We start from the raw sequence: 21,813 nt of genomic DNA, 5'->3' as shown, positions 1-21,813 counted from the left end.
GTCAAATAAACCATAAAGACCTTAAAAGAGAAGTATGAACTAATCATAAAAGTACTGCTGAAATAATTAGCAATATAATTGGTTATGTTTCAGACATTAATTCTTATAAAGCAGTATATAGTTAATACTATATAGACAGAGCATCCTAGAAGAAAAAATTATGTATCTTATAGATTAAGATCTAATGAACTAGAAACTAAATTCATTACAGAATACCCTGAACCAAACAGAAAGCTGGAAACTAGGGAAAATACAATGAACACACAATACCACTAGGCAGGTGAGAGGAAGACAATTATATAGATAGGATTAATTTAAATGTAAATACGTAAATTAATAGCTTTGGTAAATTTAAGAGGTAATAATCATTGTTACCTAGTAAATCAGATTTGAATAACAACTGGCCTAATTTGTCTTAAATGTTCACACATATTTGAAAAAGGTAATGCAGTTGTGTGCTGTCGGGATAAGAAAACAAACAGAAATCCAAGTGAAATGAAGACTTCAAACTGAGGTATGTCCCTTAAGAAGTCACAGGTTCTTTGGGGGACTTATCAAGAAGGCAGAGGGTGGGGACTATCTGTCCTAGGGGAACAGCATTCATTACCAAACTTTTTCAAAAGTGCCAGGAAATGGTGATAATAAAGAGCTGACTGCCTTTAAAACAGCTTTGCTATTGTTTTAAAAGTCCCTCTAAATCACACAGCCTGCTTCTGCCAGCACTGAGAATGAACTACTCTCACCGCATCTCGATCTCCCAAGGTGGCCCACTGCTGTGTGATCCGCACTCAGCTCCATCTTATAAATGTGCTATTCCTGGCAAATGAGGTGGTTAGAAAACAGCCCCATAAGCATCTCTTATATACTACGCTTGGTTTTAGATCTGATTTTATGTATTCCATAGCCAACGCGTCACAAGTCTATGAGATCTTGCCCAACCACAAAAACAATTATTTTAAATTAAAAAAAAGTTCTTACCCATGATTTCAAACCAATGATCTGATGCAGTTAAAAAAAAAAAAAAAAGATAATATTTCAAAAACTCATGTCTTTAGACCAAAAATAAGCTTTAGAACTTCAAAGAGTACTTACAGGTTTGAATTAATCTTATTTATATTCCTCCAGAGAGATTTAGACAAAATCTCTAAGGTATATTTTAGGTCTGTGATCCATAATTAAATGTAAATTCTATACATAAGAAAGTGAAACAGATTCCAAAATGTTGAGCTGTCATTCACTCATCCATTCCTTCATCTACCACGTGGGGAGTAACTACTATGTTAAGATGATACGAGGGATGCAGAAATTAGTAAGATATAAATATACCCTTACCCTTCATGACTTCACATCCCAGAAAGAAACACAACCTAAAAATTCTATAATAAAGAGCACACAAGATTCTACGGTGGAGCAGGTGAAGGCAGGGCAAGCTGCTAGAAAGCAGTTCAGGTCAAACTCGAAGGTCTTAGAACATCTTACATGATCTTCTAACTATGCGATCTTATATCACGCGAGAAGATTTCACAGACACGTGCTATCCACTCACAGCCTTAAATGCAAGAGCTTATTCTAAATCTAGAATACTTTACAACTGACACAGAAAGTTGACTGTAGTAGCCCATCCCAACAAAATAACTAACTGCCCTAGCAAATTTTTCCAAATGGTTTTGTTTTTTCATTTAATTGTATCTATCTACAAGAAACATGGCAATGTTAAATACAAAGTAAACCTAAGCTTATTATTAAAATTAATTTCACAATTTTCCCTAGATTCATCATAAAAGATAATTCAGAATCCAAAAGTAAGTATTTTCAATTACTATCATCAGGAAAAAACAATTACTGTGACAAATACTTTTTTTCTAAATGCTCATCCCCTACTTCTCATGGAATAAAAAAAGAATAATACTTAAACTGTGTGTTTTTTAAATCTGCAAAAGACTGTCTTCTTGGATTGCTGACAAAGGAAGAGGTCATTAGAAAACTTTGGAGAAGGAACAACGAATAGAATAAAAAGCACATACTTGTTACACAATGTAATGAATTTATTTACCTACACATTTACAGTGCCACATTTGTAAATATAACAAGAGAAAATGTTTTAAAAATAGAGAACAAGCCAAATCAAATTCTGAGAAAGTCACAACTGTTTAATCTGTGGTCAGCACCCTCTCCCCTGGGAAGGCGGACATGTAATCAGCCAAAATAAGTCAGCTGATTAATAGGTCTAACCAAACAAAATAATCCAGGAATACTGGGCCCACGAAACAAATCTTGTAATACTACAGTATGTTACCTAAAAAGGAGCATTTCATGTTCATGCTACCTTTGGAGCTATGGAGTTACAGAATAAGGAAACAGTGTATGGGCAGAGAACAGGGCAGAGAGGAAAGAGAAAACTGGTGTTAGAGAGGATGCTATTGCAATAGAAACAACAGACAGAAACCTATCACTGAGGGGAAAAAGTATCTTCCAATCATCTGTTACCTAATACAAAGGCAAACCAAGTTAGTGGCAAACTTCATACTTCATTTGAAGAAACTATCAGTTTGTATACATTAGTTGGAATGTGATTTTCACATTCACTGCTAATAAGGTTGTAATACTTTAATGTTTAAGCAATGACTATTGAGAAATATACATTGAGACAAGGGAAGATGGTGGCGTAGGAGGACGCTGGGCTCACCACGTCCTGCTGACCACGTAGATTCCACCCACACTTGCCTAAATAACCCAGAAAACCGCCAGAAGACTAGCAGAACGGAGTCTCCGGAGCCCAGCGCAGACGAGAGGCCCACGGAAGAGGGTAGGAAAGGCGGAGAGGCGGTGCGCGCTACACGGACTGGCAGGAGGAAGCCGGGGTGGAGGGGCAGCCCGCCGGCCAAGCAGAGCCCCCGAGTCTGGCTGGCAAAAGCGGAGGGGCTGGATGGAGTGTTCCGACAGCAAGCGGGACTTGACATCTGGAAGGTTATAAGTTAACAGCTCTGCTCGGAGAATGGGAGGGCTGGAGGACAACGGGAGGGAGAGTTGTTGAGCCCCGGACAACAGAGCTCAGTTTGGCGGGGAACAAAGGCGCTCACCAGCGCCATCTCCCTCGCCCATCCCCCAGCCAAAATTCCAAAGGGAACCAGTTCCTGCCAGGGAACTTGCTTGCACCCCGCAAACACCCAACGCTGTGCTTCTGCGGATCCATCCCTCCGGCAGGTCTGACTCTCTCCCGGTGCCGCAGGGCCCCTCCCAAAGCGGATCTCTGAAGGAGAATCGAGCTAAGCCTGCCCCTCCCGCCCTTGTGCACCTTGCCTATCCACCCCAGCTAATACGCCAGATCCTCAGCACCACAAGCCTGGCAGTGTGCAAGTAGCCCAGACGGGCCACATCACCCCACAGTGAAACCTGCCCCTAGGAGAGGGGAAGAGAAGGCACACACCAGTCTGACTGTGGCCCCAGCAGTAGGCTGGGGGCAGACATCCGGTCTGACTGCGACCCCGCCCACCAACGCAAGTTACTCAAGACAGCACAGGGGAAGTGCCCTGCAGGTCCGCACCACTCCAGGGACTATCCAAAATGACCAAACGGAAGAATTCCCCTCAAAAGAATCTCCAGGAAATAACCACAGCTAATGAACTGATCAAAAAGGATTTAAACAATATAACAGAAAGGGAATTTAGAATAGTAGTCATAAAATTAATTGCTAAGCTTGAAAACAGTATAGAGGACAGCAGAGAATCTCTTGCTACAGAGATCAAGGGACTAAGGAATACTCAGGAGGAGCTAAAAAACGCTATAAACGAGCTGCAAAATAAAAGGGAAACGACCACGGCTCAGATTGAAGAGGCAGAGGAGAGAATAGGTGAACTAGAAGATAAAATTATGGAAAAAGAGGAAGCTGAGAAAAAGAGAGATAAAAAAATCCAGGAGTATGAGGGGAAAATTAGAGAACTAAGTGATGCACTAAAGAGAAATAATATATGCATAATTGGTATTCCAGAGGAGGAAGAGAGAGGGAAACGTGCTGAAGGGGTACTTGAAGAAATAATAGCTGAGAACTTCCCTGAACTGGGCAAGGAAAAAGGCACTGAAATCCAAGAGGCACAGAGAACTCCCTTCAGACGTAACTTGAATGATCTTTTGCATGACATACCATAGTGAAACTGGCAAAATACAAGGACAAAGAGAAAATTCTGAAAGCAGCGAGGGATAGACGTGCCCTCACATATAAAGGGAGACCTATAAGACTCGTGACTGATCTCTCTTCTGAAACTTGGCAGGCCAGAAAGGAATGGCAGGAGATCTTCAATGTGATGAACAGAAAAAATATGCAGCTGAGAATCCTTTATCCAGCAAGTCTGTCATTTAAAATAGAAGGAGAGATAAAGGTCTTCCCAAACAAACAAAAACTGAAGGAATTCATCACCACTAAACCAGCCCTACAAGAGATGCTAAGGGGGATCCTGTGAGACAAAGTACCAAAGACATCGCTACAAGCATAAAACATACAGATATCACAATGACTCTAAACCCATATCTTTCTATAATAACACTGAATATAAATGGACTAAATGCACCAAGCAAAAGACACAGGGTATCAGAATGGATAAAAAAAACAAGACCCATCTATTTGCTGTCTACAAGAGACTCATTTTAGACCTGAGGACACCTTCAGATTGAGAGTGAGGGGATGGAGAACTATTTATCATGCTACTGGAAGCCAAAAGAAAGCTGGAGTAGCCATACTTATATCAGACAAACCAGACTTTAAATTAAAGGCTGGAACAAGAGATGAAGAAGGGCATTATATAATAATTACAGGGTCTATCCATCAGGAAGAGCTAACAATTATAAATGTCTATGCACCGAATACGGGAGCCCCCAAAATATATAAAACAATTACTCATAAACATAAGCAACCTTATTGATAAGAATGTGGTAATTGCAGGGGACTTTAACACTCCACTTACAGAAATGGATAGATCATCTAGACACACGGTCAATAAAGAAACAAGGGCCCTGAATGAGACATTGGACCAGATGGACTTGACAGATATATTTAGAACTCTGCACACCAAAGCAACAGAATATACTTTCTTCTCGAGTGCACAAGGAACATTCTCCAAGATAGATCACATACTGGGTCACAAAACAGCCCTTCATAAGTATACAAGAATTGAAATCATACCACGCATACTTTCAGACCACAATGCTATGAAGCTTGAAATCAACCACAGGGAAAAGTCTGGAAAACCTCCAAAAGCATGGAGGTTAAAGAACACCCTACTAAAGAATGAGTGGGTCAACCAGGCAATTAGAGAATAAATTAAAAAATATATGGAAACAAACGAAAATGAAAATACAACAATCCAAATGCTTTGGGATGCAGCGAAGGCAGTCCTGAGAGGAAAATACATTGCAATCCAGGCCTATCTCAAGAAACAACAAAAATCCCAAATACAAAATCTAACAGCACACCTAAAGGAAATAGAAGCAGAGCAGCAAAGACAGCCTAAACCCAGCAGAAGAAGAGAAATAATAAAGATCAGAGCAGAAATAAACAATATAGAATCTAAAAAAACTGGAGAGAAGATCAACGAAACCAAGAGTTGGTTTTTTGAAAAAATAAACAAAATTGACAAACCTCTAGCCAGGCTTCTCAAAAAGAAAAGGGAGATGACCCAAATAGATAAAATCATGAATGAAGATGGAATTATTACAACCAATCCCTCAGAGATACAAGCAATTATCAGGGAATACTATGAAAAATTATATGCCAACAAATTGGACAACCTGGAAGAAATGGACAAATTCCTAAACACCCACACGCTTCCAAAACTCAATCAGGAGGAAATAGAAAGCTTGAACAGACCCATAACCAGCAAAGAAATGGAATCAGTTATCAAAAATCTCCCAACAAATAAGAGTCCAGGACCAGATGGCTTCCCAGGGGAGTTCTACCAGACATTTAAAGCAGAGATAATACCTATCCTTCTCAAGCTATTCCAAAAAATAGAAAGGGAAGGAAAACTTCCAGACTCATTCTATGAAGCCAGTGTTACTTTGATTCCTAAACCAGACAGAGACCCAGTAAAAAAAAGAGAACTACAGGCCAATATCCCTGATGAATATGGATGAAAAAATTCTCAATAAGATACTAGCAAATCGAATTCAACAGCATATAAAAAGAATTATTCACCATGATCAAGTGGGATTCATTCCTGGGATGCAGGGCTGGTTCAACATTCGCAAATCAATCAACGTGATACATCACATTAATAAAAGAAAAGATAAGAACCATATGATCCTGTCAATCGATGCAGAAAAGGCATTTGACAAAATTCAGCACCCTTTCTTAACAAAAACCCTTCAGAAAGTCAGGATAGAAGGAACATACTTAAACATCATAAAAGCCATTTATGAAAAGCCCACAGGTAACATCATCCTCAATGGGGAAAAACTGAGAGCTTTTTCCTTGAGATCAGGAACACGACAGGGATGTCCACTCTCACCACTGTTGTTTTTTTTTTTTTTTAATTTTTTTTTTTTAACATTTATTTATTTTTGAGACAGAGAGAGACAGAGCATGAACGGGGGATGGGCAGAGAGAGAAGGAGACACAGAATCGGAAGCAGGCTCCAGGCTCTGAGCCATCAGCCCAGAGCCTGACGCAGGGCTCGAACTCACAGACCGCGAGATCGTGACCTGGCTGAAGTCGGACGCTTAACCGACTGCGCCACCCAGACGCCCCAGTTGTTTAACATAGTATTGGAAGTGCTAGCATCAGCAATCAGACAACAAAAGGAAATCAAAGCATCAAAATTTGCAAAGATGAAGTCAAGCTTTCACTTTTGGCAGATTACATGATATTATACATGGGAAATCCAACAGACTCTACCAAAAGTCTGCTAGAACTGATACATGAATTCAGCAAAGTTGCAGGATACAAAATCAATGTACAGAAATCAGTTGCATTCTTATACACTAACAATGAAGCAACAGAAAGACAAATAAAGAAACTGATCCCATTCACAATTGCACCAAAAAGCATAAAATACCTACGGATAAATCTAACCAAAGATGTAAAAAATCTGTATGCTGAAAACTATAGAAAGCTTGTGAAGGAAATTGAGGAAGATATAAAGAAATGGAAAGACATTCCCTTCTCATGGATTGGAAGAATAGTGTCAAAATGTGAATACTACCCAAAGCTATCTACACATTCAATGCAATCCCAATCAAAACTGCACCAGCATTCTTCTCAAAACTAGAACAAGCAATCCTAAAATTCATATGGAACCACAAAAGGCCCCGAATAGCCAAAGTAATTTTGAAGAAGAAGATCAAAGCAGGAGGCATCACAATCCCAGACTTTAGCCTCTACTACAAAGCTGTAATCATCAAGACACCATGGTATTGGCACAAAAGCAGACACATAGACCAATGGAATAGAATAAAAACCCCAGAACTAGACCCACAAACGTATGGCCAACTCATCTTTGACAAAGCAGGAAAGAACATCCAATGGAAAAAAGACAGTCTCTTTAACAAATGGTGCTGGGAGAACTGGACAGCAACATGCAGAAGATTGAAACTAGATGACTTTCTCACACCGTTCACAAAAATAAACTCAAAATGGATAAAGGACCTGAATGTGAGACAGGAAACCATCAAAACCCGAGAGGAGAAAGCAGGAAAAGACCTCTCTGACCTCAGCCGTAGCAATCTCTTACTCGACACATCCCCAAAGGCAAGGGAATTAAAAGCAAAGATGAACTACTGGGACCTTATGAAGATAAAAAGCTTCTGCACAGCAAAGGAAACAACCAACAAAACTAAAAGGCAACCAACGGAATGGGAAAAGATATTTGCAAATAACATATTGGACAAAGGGCTAGTATCCAAAATCTATAAAGAGCTCACCAAACTCCACACCCGAAAAACAAATAACCCAGTGAAGAAATGGGCAGAAAACATGAATAGACACTTCTCTAAAGAAGACATCCAGATGGCCAACAGGCACATGAAAAGATGCTCAACGCCACTCCTCATCAGGGAAATACAAATCAAAACCACACTCAGATATCACCTCACGCCAGTCAGAGTCGCCAAAATGAGCAAACCAGGAGACCACAGATGCTGGAGAGGATGTGGAGAAATGGGAACCCTCTTGCACTATTGGTAGGAATGCAAACTGGGGCAGCCACTCTGGAAAACAGTGTGGAGGTTCCTCAAATAATTAAAAATAGACCTACCCTATGACCCAGCAGTAGTACTGCTAGGAATTTACCCAAGGGATACAGGAGTACTGATGCACAGGGGCACTTGTACCCCAATGTTTATAGCAGCACTCTCGACAATAGCCAAATTATGGGAAGAGCCTAAATGTCCATCAACTGATGAATGCATAAAGAAATTGTGGTTTATACACACAATGGAGTACTACATGTCAATGAGAAAGAATGAAATATGGCCCTTTGTAGCAATGTGGATGGAAATGGAGAGTTAAGTTATGCTAAGTGAAATAAGCCATACAGAGAAAGACAGATACCATATGTTTTCACTCTAATGTGGATCCTGAGACACTTAACAGAAACCCATGGGGGAGGGGAAGGAAAAAAAAAAAAAAAAGAGGTTAGAGTGGGAGAGAGCCAAAGCATAGGAGACTGTTAAAAACTGAGAACAAACTGAGGGTTGATGGGGGGTGGGAGGGAGGGGATGGTGGGTGATGGGTATTGAGGAGGGCACCTTTTGGGATGAGCACTGGGTGTTGTATGAAAACCAATTTGACAATAAATTTCATATATTGAAGAAAAAAAATATATACATTATCTGAAAGAATGATTTTCAAAAAATGCATATCACCATCTCTTATAACCCAAAACTTATCTTATCTTCACTTTGTATAACTTTGTTTTGCAAAACAAAATAAAAATGTAAAATCATACTGTAGATGCGGAAACTATATAACCAGGTGAACTGGGTACCCCTAAATTATTTCTATTACAAGTAGGGAGTTCAATTTAGAACTCTTTGTCATCAAGATAATACCGCTTTATACTTTTCTATTAAGATAAAAAGTAAATTATACCGAAAATTATAGATTCACCAACTGAATCCTAAGAGGATTTTCATTACCAAAATACCTTCACTTTAAGGTTACGAAAAAAAAACCTGAAAGCCTAAGAACCTGAACAAGGCACTTCCTGGGGCAAGCTTCTGAAGGAATAATTCTAATGAGAAATTAAAATTGATTACTCACCTGTAAGATAACAAGAGCGTTTTCTATGGAAAGGTCATCTGATGGTAGGCCTTCACTTTTCCAAATTAACTGCTCACTTTCAGTACAAAGAAATCTCCTTAGATCAAATTCTGAAAAGATATTAATATCTCACTACAGTGATCATGGACTTGACAAAGGAAAGGGAACAAAACTATTTAAAATACACTAAAACAAAAGTCACAGAATTATCCTTAATCCATTCCTCCCCCTTTAGCACCAAAAGCTAAGGGTGAGGGTGGAGGAGTTTAAAACAAAAAGTACAAAGGAATTAAAGTCAGTTAAATTATATTTCTTGTATATTTAATAAATGTTTCACAACTATAATAATTTGTGAAAACCACAAAAGTCACAAGGAATGTTGGAATTCCTACATCCCATTTTATGATATGCAATTATTGTGAAAATCAATGTATTAAAATATTTAAATGCATTCATACATTACCAAAAATACCCCAAGCTCTCAGTTTCAGAGAGTCATTTCAGGAATGTAAGATCATTGTAACAAAACAATTCAGAGAACAATTGTAGAACTGAGCAAATCTGAAGTAGATTTGGTTTCTTTTAGCTTATAGAACATTTTCGTCATTTATCAAAAAATACAGTTTTAGTATATTGAAATTTCAAAACATGAATGACTAAGTACAAACTTTCAAGACAAGCTGACTTGGTCCATTCTTCCAAGCAGGTTTTTCTCAGACCCTCAGGAGCAGCAGAAAGATAGGTAATGAAGGCGGCAGCCAGCTGAGCCCTCTTAGGAAGAGTAGCTAATTCCTCTGTTATCTCTGCAACCTGCACAAGAAGAGAGAGAGCAGGGGCAGGGATGAGGGGATGGATATGTTCTAAAACGTGAAAAGCATGACAGCTTCATAAATTAGAGTTTTGACTGTAGAAAAAAAAATCAGTTGCCGGTTTAAAGTAATAACCCCTGTTGTGCATGCAATTGTGAAAATGTAAAAATAGCCACAAGATCTCAGACCCTGCTGAAATTTTTAAAATGTATGAAATACCAACATTATTTGTAGAGATGAACATATTTTGTCATTGAAAGTTCATAATGGCTCCTATGAAGCAGAAATTTTATCCCAATTACAGTTAAAAACTGAATTAGCATCACTTTGGAAACTACAACTAAGTACACAGAGTAAGAGCAAAGGTACAAAACAAAATTTTAAAAATGCATGGAGATGCCTTAGTTAAAAGCACAGTGTGACTGCAGCATAGATGTGAGCAGGCAGAGTAGCAATGCAGAAAAGGTGGAAAGAGAGAGGCAGAGCGGGCTGGCCATGCACACAATGGAGCTTCTGCTATAACCTGGGGCGGTAATGAACCACTGCAAGTGTTCAAACAGGGCAGACAGGGATAGAATGAGACTGGGTTTACAAAGACTATTCAGCTGACACATGAGGAACCAACCAATTTAAGGGTCAGATAGGAGGGGGACAAGTTAGAGGAGAATTTAGGTAAATAAATAAACAAACAAACTGGCACTAAAGACAGAAAACAAATCTGAAGGATATTTGCAAGTGGACATGACAAGCAAACAAGGAAATCTAACAGAGAGATTACTCGTAGTTAAACATGATCATTAATCAAAAAACTCCTAACAAGGGCACCTGGGTGGCTTAGTGGGTTAAGCAACAGACTTTGGCTCAGGTCATGATCTCGTGTCTCTGTGTGAGTTCAAGCTCCACATCAGGCTCTCTCTGGTCATCGCAGAGGCTGGAGCCTGCTTTGGATCCTCTGTCCCTCTCTCTGCATCTCCCCTGCTCATGCTCTTGCTCTCTCTCAAAAATAAACTGACGTGAAAAAAAAAAAATTCTCAACAAACAAAAGTCCAGGACTTCATGGCTTCACAGGTAAATTCTACCGAACATCTAAGAGTTAATACCTATTTTTCTCATATTATGCTAAGTGAAATAAGTCAGTAGGAGAAACAGAAATACTGTATGATTTCACTTATATGTGGCATCTAAAAAACAAATGAATAGACGAAAAGCAGATTCATCCCCATAAACACAGAGAACTAATTTAGGGGATGGACAGAATGGGTGAATGGGGGGCAGGAGATACAGGATTCCAGTTAGGGAAGGAATAATTCATGAGAATAAATGGCACAACACAGGGAATCATAGTAAATGATATTGTGATTGCACTGCATGGTGACAAATGTAGCTGCACATGTGCTGAGCACAGCGTAATGTGTAGAGCTGTTGAATCACTATGCTGTATACCTGAAACCAACTTATTAACATTGTAGGTCAACTATACTCAAATAAGAAATTATAAAAAAACAAAAATAGACTGCTCATCTCAAAGTATTTCAAAAAAATAGACAGGAAGGAAAGCATCCAAATTCATTCCAGGAGGCCAGCATTACCCTGACACCAAAACCAGACAAAAACGTAACAAACAATAAATAAAAAAAAAAATAAAACTACAGGCCACTATCTCTGATGAACAAAGACGCAAAAATTCTCAAAATAATAGCAAAACAAATTCGACAGTACAACTTAAAAAAATCCCTTACCATGTTCAAATGGGATTTACTCCAGTAATGCAAGAGTGCTTCAATATTTGAAAATCAATGTGACACATATTAACAAGAAGGGTAAAAGCTACAGGATGATCGCAATAGACACAGAAAAATCATTTGACAAAATACAACACCCATTCATGATAAAAACGTTAACAAAGTGGGTTTAGAGAGAACATACCTCAAGATAAATAAAGCCATTAATGAAAACACACAGCCAACATCATACACAAGGGTGAAAAACTGAAAGCTTTTCCTCTACGACCAGGAAGAAGACAAGGATGCCCACTCTCAACACTTAGATTCAATATAGTATTAGAAGTTCTAGCCACAGCAATCAGACAAGAAAAAAATACATAAAAGCCATCCAAAATGGTAAGGAAGAAGTAAAATTTGCACTATTTGCAGATGACATACTATACACAGAAAACCCTAAAGACTCCACCAAAAAATTATTAAATCTGATAAATGAATTCAATAATGTTGCAGGATACAAAATTAATGTACAGAAACCTGTTGTATTTCTGTATACTAATAATGAGGTAGCAAAAAAAGAAATCAGGAAAACAATCCCATTTACAATTATACTAAAAAAAAAAATGCCTAGAAATAAATTTAACCAAGGAAGTAAAAGCCCTACACTGTAAGACACTGATGAAAGAAATTGAAGATGACACCAATGAGAAGATATACCATACTCACTAACTGGAAAAATTATTATCGTTGAAATGTCTACACTACCCAAAGCAATCTACAGATTCAGTGCAATCCCTATCAAAATACTAATAGCATTTTTCACAGAACTAGAACAAATAATCCTAAAATTGCTAAGGACCCATAAAAAACCTTCAATCACCAAAGCAATCTTGAGAAAAACAAAGCTGGAGATCTCACCATCCTAGATTTCATTGTATAACATTAACCTATAGTAATCAAACAGTATGATACTGGCAAAATAATATGCACACAAATCAATGGAAGAGAACACAGAGATCAGAAATAAACCCACACGTATATCACAAATTAATTTATGACAAAGGAGGCAAGAATATACAATGAGTAAACGATGCTGGGGAAGCTGAAGAGCTAAATGCAAAAGAATAAAACTGGACCACTTTCTAACATCATACCCCAAAATAAAGTGCATTAAAGACCTAAACGGGAGACATGAAACCATAAAACTCCTAGAAGCAAACAGGCAGTAATCTCTTGGATGTCAACCATAGCAACATTTTGCTAGATATGTTTCCTCAGGTGAGGGAAACAAAAGCAAAAATAAACTAATGGCACTACATGAAACTAAACTGCTTTTACACAGCAAAGAAACCATCAACAATAGACAAAGGCTGAATGAGAGAAGATATCTGCAAATGACACAGCCAATAAGGTGTTAGCATCCAAAATACCTAAAGAATTAATACAACTCAATACCAAAAAATCCTAATAATCCAATTTAAAAATGGGCAGAAGACCTAAAGAGACATTTCCCCCAAAAAAGACATCCAGATGGCCAAAAAACACATGAAAAGATGCTCAACATCACTCATCATCAGGGAAATGCAAATCAAAAGCACATGAGATCTAACCTCACACCTGTTAGAATGGTTAGTAACAAAAGGCAAGTAATAACAACTGTTGGCAATGTAAAGAGAAAGGAATCAATCCTCTTGCATTCTTGGTGGGAATATATATGGTGCAGCCACTGTGGAGAGCAGTATGGAAATTCCTCATAAAATTAAAAAGAGAAATACCATATGGTCCAATAATCCCACTTCTGGTATTTACCCAAAGAAAACAAAAACACTACTTTAAAAGATAAATGAATCCCTAGGTTCACTGCAGCATTATATACAGTAGCCAAGATATGGAAGCAACCTAAGTGTCTATCAAAAGATGGATAAAGAAGATGAATGGATATGGGCACCTGGGTGGCTCAGTCGGTTGAGCATCCGACCACGGCTCAGGTCATGATCTCAGAGTTCATGGGTTCAAGCCCCACAATGGGCTCTGTGCTGACAGCTCAGAGTTTGAGGCCTGCTTCAGATTGTCTCTCCCTCTCTCTCTGGCCCTCCCCTGCTCGTGCTCTGTCTCTCCCTCTCTCAAAAATAACTTAAAAAAAAAAAAAAAGAAGATGAATGGATAAAGAAGTGATCAAAGATGGCAGTGGAGTAGGAGGAACCCAGGCTCATCTTGTGCCTCAAACACAACTAGATAACTATCAAATCATCTTAAATACTCAAAAATCGACCTGAAGACTAACAGAACAACCCAACAACCAAAAGCAGAGAAGAAGCCACAATGAAGAAAGTATAAAGTGTGGAGACGTGGTTTGGGGGAGAAACGGACTGCAGGTGCTGTGGACAGGAAGGAGCCATGGTCACAGAGAAGGGCAACAGAGAGAGAGAGAGAGAGAGAGAGAGAGAGAGAGAGAGAGAGAGAGAGAGAGAGAGGGGCACACACAGGGGAATGCACAAGGAGAACGATTCCACAAAGCCAGTGGCTTGGAAAACAAGAGGGGCAGATTTTCATGAGTTCTTGCCACCATCAGGGTTTAAAGCCTGTAGTTTCAAAGGTCAGAGGGCCTGACTGGGATGAAGCCCGTAAGAGTTACCTGGGGAGAAGGCAGGCAAACAACCTGGAGGCGGACAGCATGGAAACAGGATCTGAAAAATGCCTGGGGCACACAGGGCTTCCCTGTGAGGCAGCATTCTGGGAGACACCTCTCCCTCCCAGGGGACAAAGGAGCTAGCTGGTGGCCTTCCCTCCCCTGCTTCTCAGCATCGACAGAGGGCCACCTGCGGTAAACAGCACAGCGCCCACACCAGTTTGCCTCAATCTCAGTGTGGGGGGCCCCTTCCTCAGAGACAAACAGAAACCCCCACCCACACCATGTCTCCAAACCAGAGTGTTCTACAGAGCTTCAGTTCTGGTGGAGGTGGTCACAGGTCTCATTTCATAAGCAGAACAGAGCAAGCATAGTTAAAACTCTCCACATTCAGGCCACGGACCAAACACTGACCACAGCAGGCTAGGAGAGCATCTGCAAATGACTGGCCTGAAGGACAGAGCAGCCAAAACACAACAGCAGAGCACACGCAGCACATTCTGAAGACAATTTCTTACGTGCCAGGCCCTGGGGACTACATGACCTTTCTTCATAAGGCCATTGCCTTCAAGAGCAGGATATATACTTTTCTGACACACAGAATAAGGCAAAGACTTAGACATAATACCAAGATGGAGGAATTTATCCCACATGAAAGAACAAGATAAGGCCATAGCCAGCTATCTGACAGAAACAGACAGAAGTAACATGCCAGATGGAGAATTTAAAGCAACAATCCTAAGGATAGTCACTGGACTTGAGAGAAGAATAGAAGAAATTAGGGAGACACTTACCACGGAGGTAAGAGAATTAAAAAAGAAGTAGAGATGCAGAATGCAATAAATGAGGCTGGAAATAGACTTCATGCAATGAACACAGGCTGGAAGAAGCAGAGGAATGAATTAATGACCTATAAGATGAAATAATGTAAAATAATGAAGCTGAACAAAAGAAAGAAGCATTACCGAAGAGTAAAATAGACTTAGGGAACTCAGTGACTCCATCAAATATAATGGCACTCATATTATAGGAGTCCCAGAAGAGAGAGAGAAGGGGACAGAAAATTTATTTCGAGAAATAATAGCAGAAAATGTCCCTAATCTGGAGAAGAAAACAGACACCCAGATCCAGGAGGCAGTAAAAACTCCCATAAAAATCAATAAAAGCAGGCCAACACCAAAACATATTCTAATTCAATTTGCAAACTATAGTGGTAAAGAAAAAAAATCTTAAAAGCAGCAAGACAGAAGAAGCCCTTAAGTTAAAAGGGAAGACCCATAAGCCTAGCTGGAGATTTCTCAACAGAAACTGGGGAAGACAGAAGGGAGTGGCATGATATATTCGAAGTGCATAATGGGGAAAATCCACAGCCAAGAAGGCTCTTTACAGCAAAGCTATCTTTCAGAATAGAAGGAGAGATAGAGTTTCCCAGACAAACAAAAACTAAAGGAGGTCATGACCTATACCAGCCCTATAAGAAATACTAGAGGGGACTCTTTGAGTGGGAAGGAAAAACCAAAAGTGACAGAGACAACAAAGGAACACAGAAAATCTCCAGAGACAATGACAAGACAAGTAACAAAATGGTAATAAACATGTATCTATCAATAATTACTCTGGATGTAAATGGACTAAACACTCCAATCAAAGACACAGGGTGTCAGAATGGATTAAAAAAAAAAAAAAGACCTATCTATATGTTGCCTACAAGAGACTCACTTTAGACCTAAAGACACTTGCAGATGGACAGTAAGGATGTGGAGAAATATTTATCACACAAATGGATGTCAAAAGAAAGTCAGACTGGCAATACTTATGTCATACAAATTCGACTTTGATATTGTATTGTTTTTATCCTGCACTGGCCTCATGAAATGACTGAATGTATTCCCTCTATTCCATTATTTGTAATATTTTGATAAAGATTGTCATTAATTTTTTTTCAAATGTTTGGTACAATTCACCAATGAAACCATGTGGTCTTGGACATTTCTATGCTGGGAGATTTCTGATTCCTAAATAAAGTTTCATTCTGTTTTTAATTTTTATTTTTTGGAAAAATTGGTCATTGCTTTCAATGTTGTATGTTATTGTCTATTCAGGTCACTATTACATTTATTTCTGATTTTTCTGTGTTACTTCCTTCCTCCAGTAAATTTCAGTTAATTTTCTTCTTTTTCTAGTTCCTTGTGGTATAAGGTTGTTTACTTGAACTTTTTCTTAATACAAGCAGTTATAGTGTAAATTTCACTTTAACATCTGCTTTTGTGGCATCTCATAGGTTTTGGAATATTGGTTTTTTTGCTTTGACACATATTTTGATTTGCCGCTTGATTTATTTGGCCCACTGCCTGTGCAACAGTGTTATCATTTAATACTTACATCGTAAATATTTAATATTTACGCTGTAGACTTTCCAGCTTTGTTTTGTTATTGATCTTCAGTTTTGTCCAATTGTGGTTGGAAAATATACTTGGTAGGATTTCAGTCTTCTCAAGTTTGTAATATTTCTTATGTCTCTTTTTATGTGATTCAACCAGGGGGATTCCTCTGTATGTACTCAAAGAAAATGTGTATTCTATTTTTCATGGATGGAATGTTTTATATGCATCTTTTAGAACCATATATTCTGAAGTGTACTCCAAGTAAAACATGTTCTTGTTGAAAAAAACCAGTAACTTTAACTGAGGGAACTCATTTAAAACAAAGCATATGAGAAAGGAAGTAGACAGGGCCATGGGGGAAATAGGTGAAGGGGACTGGGAGTACACTCCTCATGACAAGCACTGAATGATGATGTACAGAACTGCTGAATTACTGTACTGCATTCCTGAAACTAATATAACATTGTATGTTAACCACACTGAAATTAAAATTAAAAACTTACTATAAAAAAAGAGAATGAATAAAGAAGATACACACACATGCACACACAAGAGAGTATTATGCAGCCATAAAAAAAGAATGGAAAAAATCTTAAAAAAAGAATGAACTCTGCCCATTTGTGACAACATGGGTGGGGCCTAAGAGTATTATGCTAAGTGAAATAACTCAAAGAAAACAAATTCCATGGGATTTCACTTACATGTGGAATCTAAAAAACAAACAAACAAACAAACATACAAAGAAAAAAACAGAAACAGACTCGTGAATACACAGAACTGGTGGTTGCCAGACATGAAGGAGATTAAGAGGTACAAACTCGCAGCTAGAAAATAAGTAAGTCATGGGGATGTGATATACGACATAGGGAACGTAGTCCGTAAGACTGTAATAACTGTGTGGTGACAGATGGTAACTAGACATTTTGTAATGTACATAAATGTTGAATCGCTATGTTGAACACCTGAAACTAATATAATATTGTAAGTCAACTGTAATTCAGTAAGAAAATAACTAAAAATAAAATGAAAATGAAGGCTGGACCAAAACAAAAAAACAAAAAACAAACCCCTAACAACTCAGCAGTCTGGAAATACAGCTTTGGTGACCACCATGGCATGGAGGACATTACTGAGACTAGACGAGACAGGCCCAGAACAGGTGCAGGGACAGGGGCTGAGGAAGGGAATGGTGAGGCACTCAAACACTCCAGGGTGAGCACAGGAGGGAATCCCGTAGGGAGGGGTCTAACTGGTTTAAGAAAAACGAACCTATCAACCAAAAAAAATGAGACAACACGGTAACAAAGTCAAAATAACAGATTATTTGTAGAAGAAATCAGTGGCCAGCACTGTCAAATCCTGAGCTTGCTGTCCTGGAAGGTGAAGTTCAGGGTAATCTCTGGAGAGAACCACATTTCCCCTCAAGTCATCGTCACCCCTGCCTTTCCCTCCGTAACATATGCAACCAGAAGAGGAACAGGCCACAATGTCCAAAACCCACTCACATAAAAACATTCTGCTTAAAAATCAACTCACACAATGGCCATTAAAATCTAGGTCATTTATCCTAACCTAGTGGAAAGTTGAGGGATATTTCGCCCCTTTTTTTCTTTTTCTAACAAATACATTACAGATTTTTCTGCGTTTTAAAGGAAGCCTCTTTCTGACCTCTGTCTCTCTCAGACAAACCTGTGCGTTCCATCTTTTGTGCTCTCGGTCAAGCTGATTAATTAGCACTTCTGCGGCTTTAATTGTTTCCTGCGCTCTGCTCACTTCAGCTTCCAGCTTGGCGGCTTCTGAAGTCCTGCTCTGAAATCTAGGAAAACATTAAAATTTAATTAAAGGCCAAGGGATTTAAGAGAGATTTGACTACATTATCCTTAGATACTAAAGTGAGCTTTTATATAAGAATTTAATTAACGATAATACTGCCAATATTTGTGTTTGAAGTATCATTAACACGAACCGGGAGAACTGAAGCCCGGCTCTTACAGGGCCGTGACGTCCTGCTGCTTGCGGGCCAATTTCTCCATGTGACATTCAGGGCCCTGTCGGAAGACTGACCCGATCTGTCTCTTCAGTTGTACATCATTTGAGGCCAGTCCAGCAACACCACATGTCAATCTCTAGAAATTCTATTCTCCGGAAACACCCTGTCCTCTATCTGCTTCTTTAGGGTGCCCCATGTGCCTGGAATACATTCCAGCCCCTCTTATCCCTACCCCACCCCTCACTCTAACTCCTTGAAATCTCTATTTAACAAAAATGTAAATAAAATTTTAAAACTCATTTCAAAAATCCAATTCTCTACCTACGTGTCTGTTTGTCCAAGTTTATAACTGTCCTTTTAAATTATTTTCCTTAAGAAATACTTGTACGAATTTATTATTTTATCAAATAGAACAGTACTATTCCAGATTACTACCCAGTCAGTCCTTCAACAAATATGTAAGTACTTAAAAAATGCCCCAGATTGTGACAAATATAAACAAAACAAAACAAAACAAGGGGCACCTGGGTGGCTCACACTGTTAAGCATCCAACTCTTGATTTTGGTTCCGGTCAGGATCTCATGGTTTGTGAGATCGAGCCCCATGTAGGGCTCTGCATTGAGATCACGGACCCTGCTTGGGATTCTCTCTCTCCCTGTCTCTCTGCTGCTCTCCCGCTAGCACCCATGCACTCTCTCTCTCAAAATAAGTATTTTAAAAGACAAAACAATAAACACCAACAAAAAAAGCATGTCATGTCTCATGTAATCCTCAGAACCACAGTTCAAAATGAATATTATGTTTCTCATCTTACAAAAATGAAGACTTAGACCCCAACAGATTATTTCACATTTCACCAATCATAGTAGAAGATCTACAATTCATACATGGGTGTGTCTAAGCTCCATGTGGCCAACAGTGCATTTTATCACCTCTCTAAGTGCTCTACATACCTTGTTCTCCTGCACATAGGACTAGACAGAACTGAGGTTTCCAGTATGGTGGCCACTAGCCACATGGGGCTTTTCAAATTTAAATTACTAAAAGCAAACAAAACTTCAAATTCAATTCCTCGGTCGAATTACACACACTGCAGTGCTGGTGGCTACCAAGACTGGATAACGCAGGTTACAGAACATCTCCACCATCTCATCCAGTTCCATGGTGCAGCCTCACTCTAGCCCTGGGAACACGTACTACATACTCACTCACCTCAACAATTCATTCTGTGGACACAGTTTTACCATAAATGTGGGCTGAATTAAGCCAACTTGCACATTTCTGTAGAAGTTGTATTAAAATGGCAAATGTCTCCATTTTGTCAGATTAGAATTTAAAATTCAAAGACCATACTCATTTTTCAACTACTCTTTTCTTTGGAAGTATCCCAGAAAAGACTGTCACTCACAACCAAGAGTCAGTTAAATCTTAGGGTTCAAGTAAACGATTATTAACCAGCATGAATTCATTCTTGATAATAACTCTAAAAATGGAAAATTCCTTTCTGTTTCACTTAAAATTAAAAGCTAATTCTGAAGGTTTTGAAAACAATCCTTCCAAAATATTGATAGTATGACATAGTGATTAAGAACAGGTACTTTACAGAGTTAGAAAAAACAACAATCTAAGGCTAGCTTTGTCATTTAGACTGTTCCACACAGACAAACCTGCCTAATCTGCACAATGAAAGAATACCCACCTCTGAGTCCTAAAAATAGTAAGTATGTAAAGTGCCTAGGGCAACATCTGACCCCTGTACAAGTGACTAACAAATGGAATCAAAACATCGCTACCACATGCTAACTACTCAATAAATATTTGACAATCGGTTGAATATGAAGCACTAAGGCTGAACATATGAAACTGAAAGGAATAATCATTTTCCCTACAGTTCTCAGTATCTGGAAAAAAGTGAAGTTTCTTTCGTATAACTCTAATACAAAAAAATTCAGAAATATTGAAGACACTGTATTTATAGGTTTGAGGCTTCTTTTTGTTTTTTTTTCTCTGTAAGTTAATATATATAAATATAAATAGAGATCATTGTTTCCTGTATAGAGAAAAAATAGTTTTCAACCTGAAGAATTTCTTTCTTGGTACAATAATTTGTATTTCTTCCACAAAAAGAGAAGCAAAATGTAACACACCACTTAAAAAAAAAGCATGCAATGGGGTGCCTGGGTGGCTCAGTCAGTCGAGTGTCCAACTCTTGATTTCGGCTCAGGTTGTGATCTCGTGGTTTGTGAGTTTGAGTCCCCATGCCGGGCTCTGTGCTGACAGTTTGAAGCCTGCTTGGGATTCTGTGTCTCCCTCTCTGTCTCTCTCCCTCCCCTGCTCTTTCTCTCTCTCAAAAAAAAATATAAAAATAAACTTTAAAAATTACCAAAAAAAGCATGCATTTAGAAAAGTTTTAGTCTTGGGGTGCCTGGGGGGCTCAGTTGGTTAAGCATCTGACTTCGGCTCAGGTCATGATCTTGGGGTGCTATGTCTGTCTGTCTCTCTCCCAAAAATAAACATTAAAATTTTTTTTTAAAAAACAAAAGTTTTAGTCTTATAAAGCTGTAAGCAAATGACAACATACATAATATTTAATCACATATCCTCCAGGTTTTTAAAAAATTTTTTAATGTTTATTTATATTTGGGAAACAGAGAGAGAGGTGGGGGGGGGGGGTGCAGAGAGAGGACACACAGAATCCGAAGCAGGCTCCAGGCTCTGACCTTTCTGCACAGAGCCCAACACAGGGTTCGAACTCATGAATCCCGAGATCATGGCCTGAGCCAAAGTCGGATGCTTAACTAACTGAGCTACCCAGGTGCCCCCGATATCCTCCAGTTTTTCAATCTTCACAATTTTTATAGGAAAACTGTCCTACGGTTGTTAGGATACCCACACCAGTATCTTCTATCCTACAGTCAAGAGCAATCACATGAGGCCAGAGGTACAGAAGAGGTTTTACAATCAATAATAGTCATAAATGGTCCTGAAACTTAAGTACAATACTGCATAAAGGAATATTTTTCTCAACA

At 38.8% G+C, this 21,813-nt stretch overlaps 1 protein-coding gene across 14 annotated transcripts in view; it reads right to left on the bottom strand.

Annotated features, from left to right (window-relative positions):
* DYNC2H1 (dynein cytoplasmic 2 heavy chain 1) overlaps positions 1–21,813 on the bottom strand; it is a 353,260-nt gene that overhangs the window by 212,826 nt on the left and 118,621 nt on the right. For 12 of the 14 annotated variants that reach the window (XM_045038203.1, XM_045038204.1, XM_045038198.1 and 9 more), the window contains 4 exons: positions 18,483–18,609; positions 9,919–10,060; positions 9,251–9,360; positions 979–999 (listed from right to left, as the gene is read on the bottom strand). In XM_045038203.1, coding sequence (XP_044894138.1) covers positions 979–999; positions 9,251–9,360; positions 9,919–10,060; positions 18,483–18,609 — 400 coding nt within the window. The remainder of the gene's footprint in view (positions 1–978; positions 1,000–9,250; positions 9,361–9,918; positions 10,061–18,482; positions 18,610–21,813) is intronic. The other 2 variants (XM_045038199.1, XM_023239053.2) reach the window with 1 other exon arrangement.

This window comes from Felis catus, chromosome D1 (genome assembly GCF_018350175.1).
Source record: "Felis catus isolate Fca126 chromosome D1, F.catus_Fca126_mat1.0, whole genome shotgun sequence".
Lineage (NCBI taxonomy): Eukaryota > Metazoa > Chordata > Mammalia > Carnivora > Felidae > Felis > Felis catus.
This window is presented reverse-complemented; position numbering and strand designations above follow the sequence as displayed.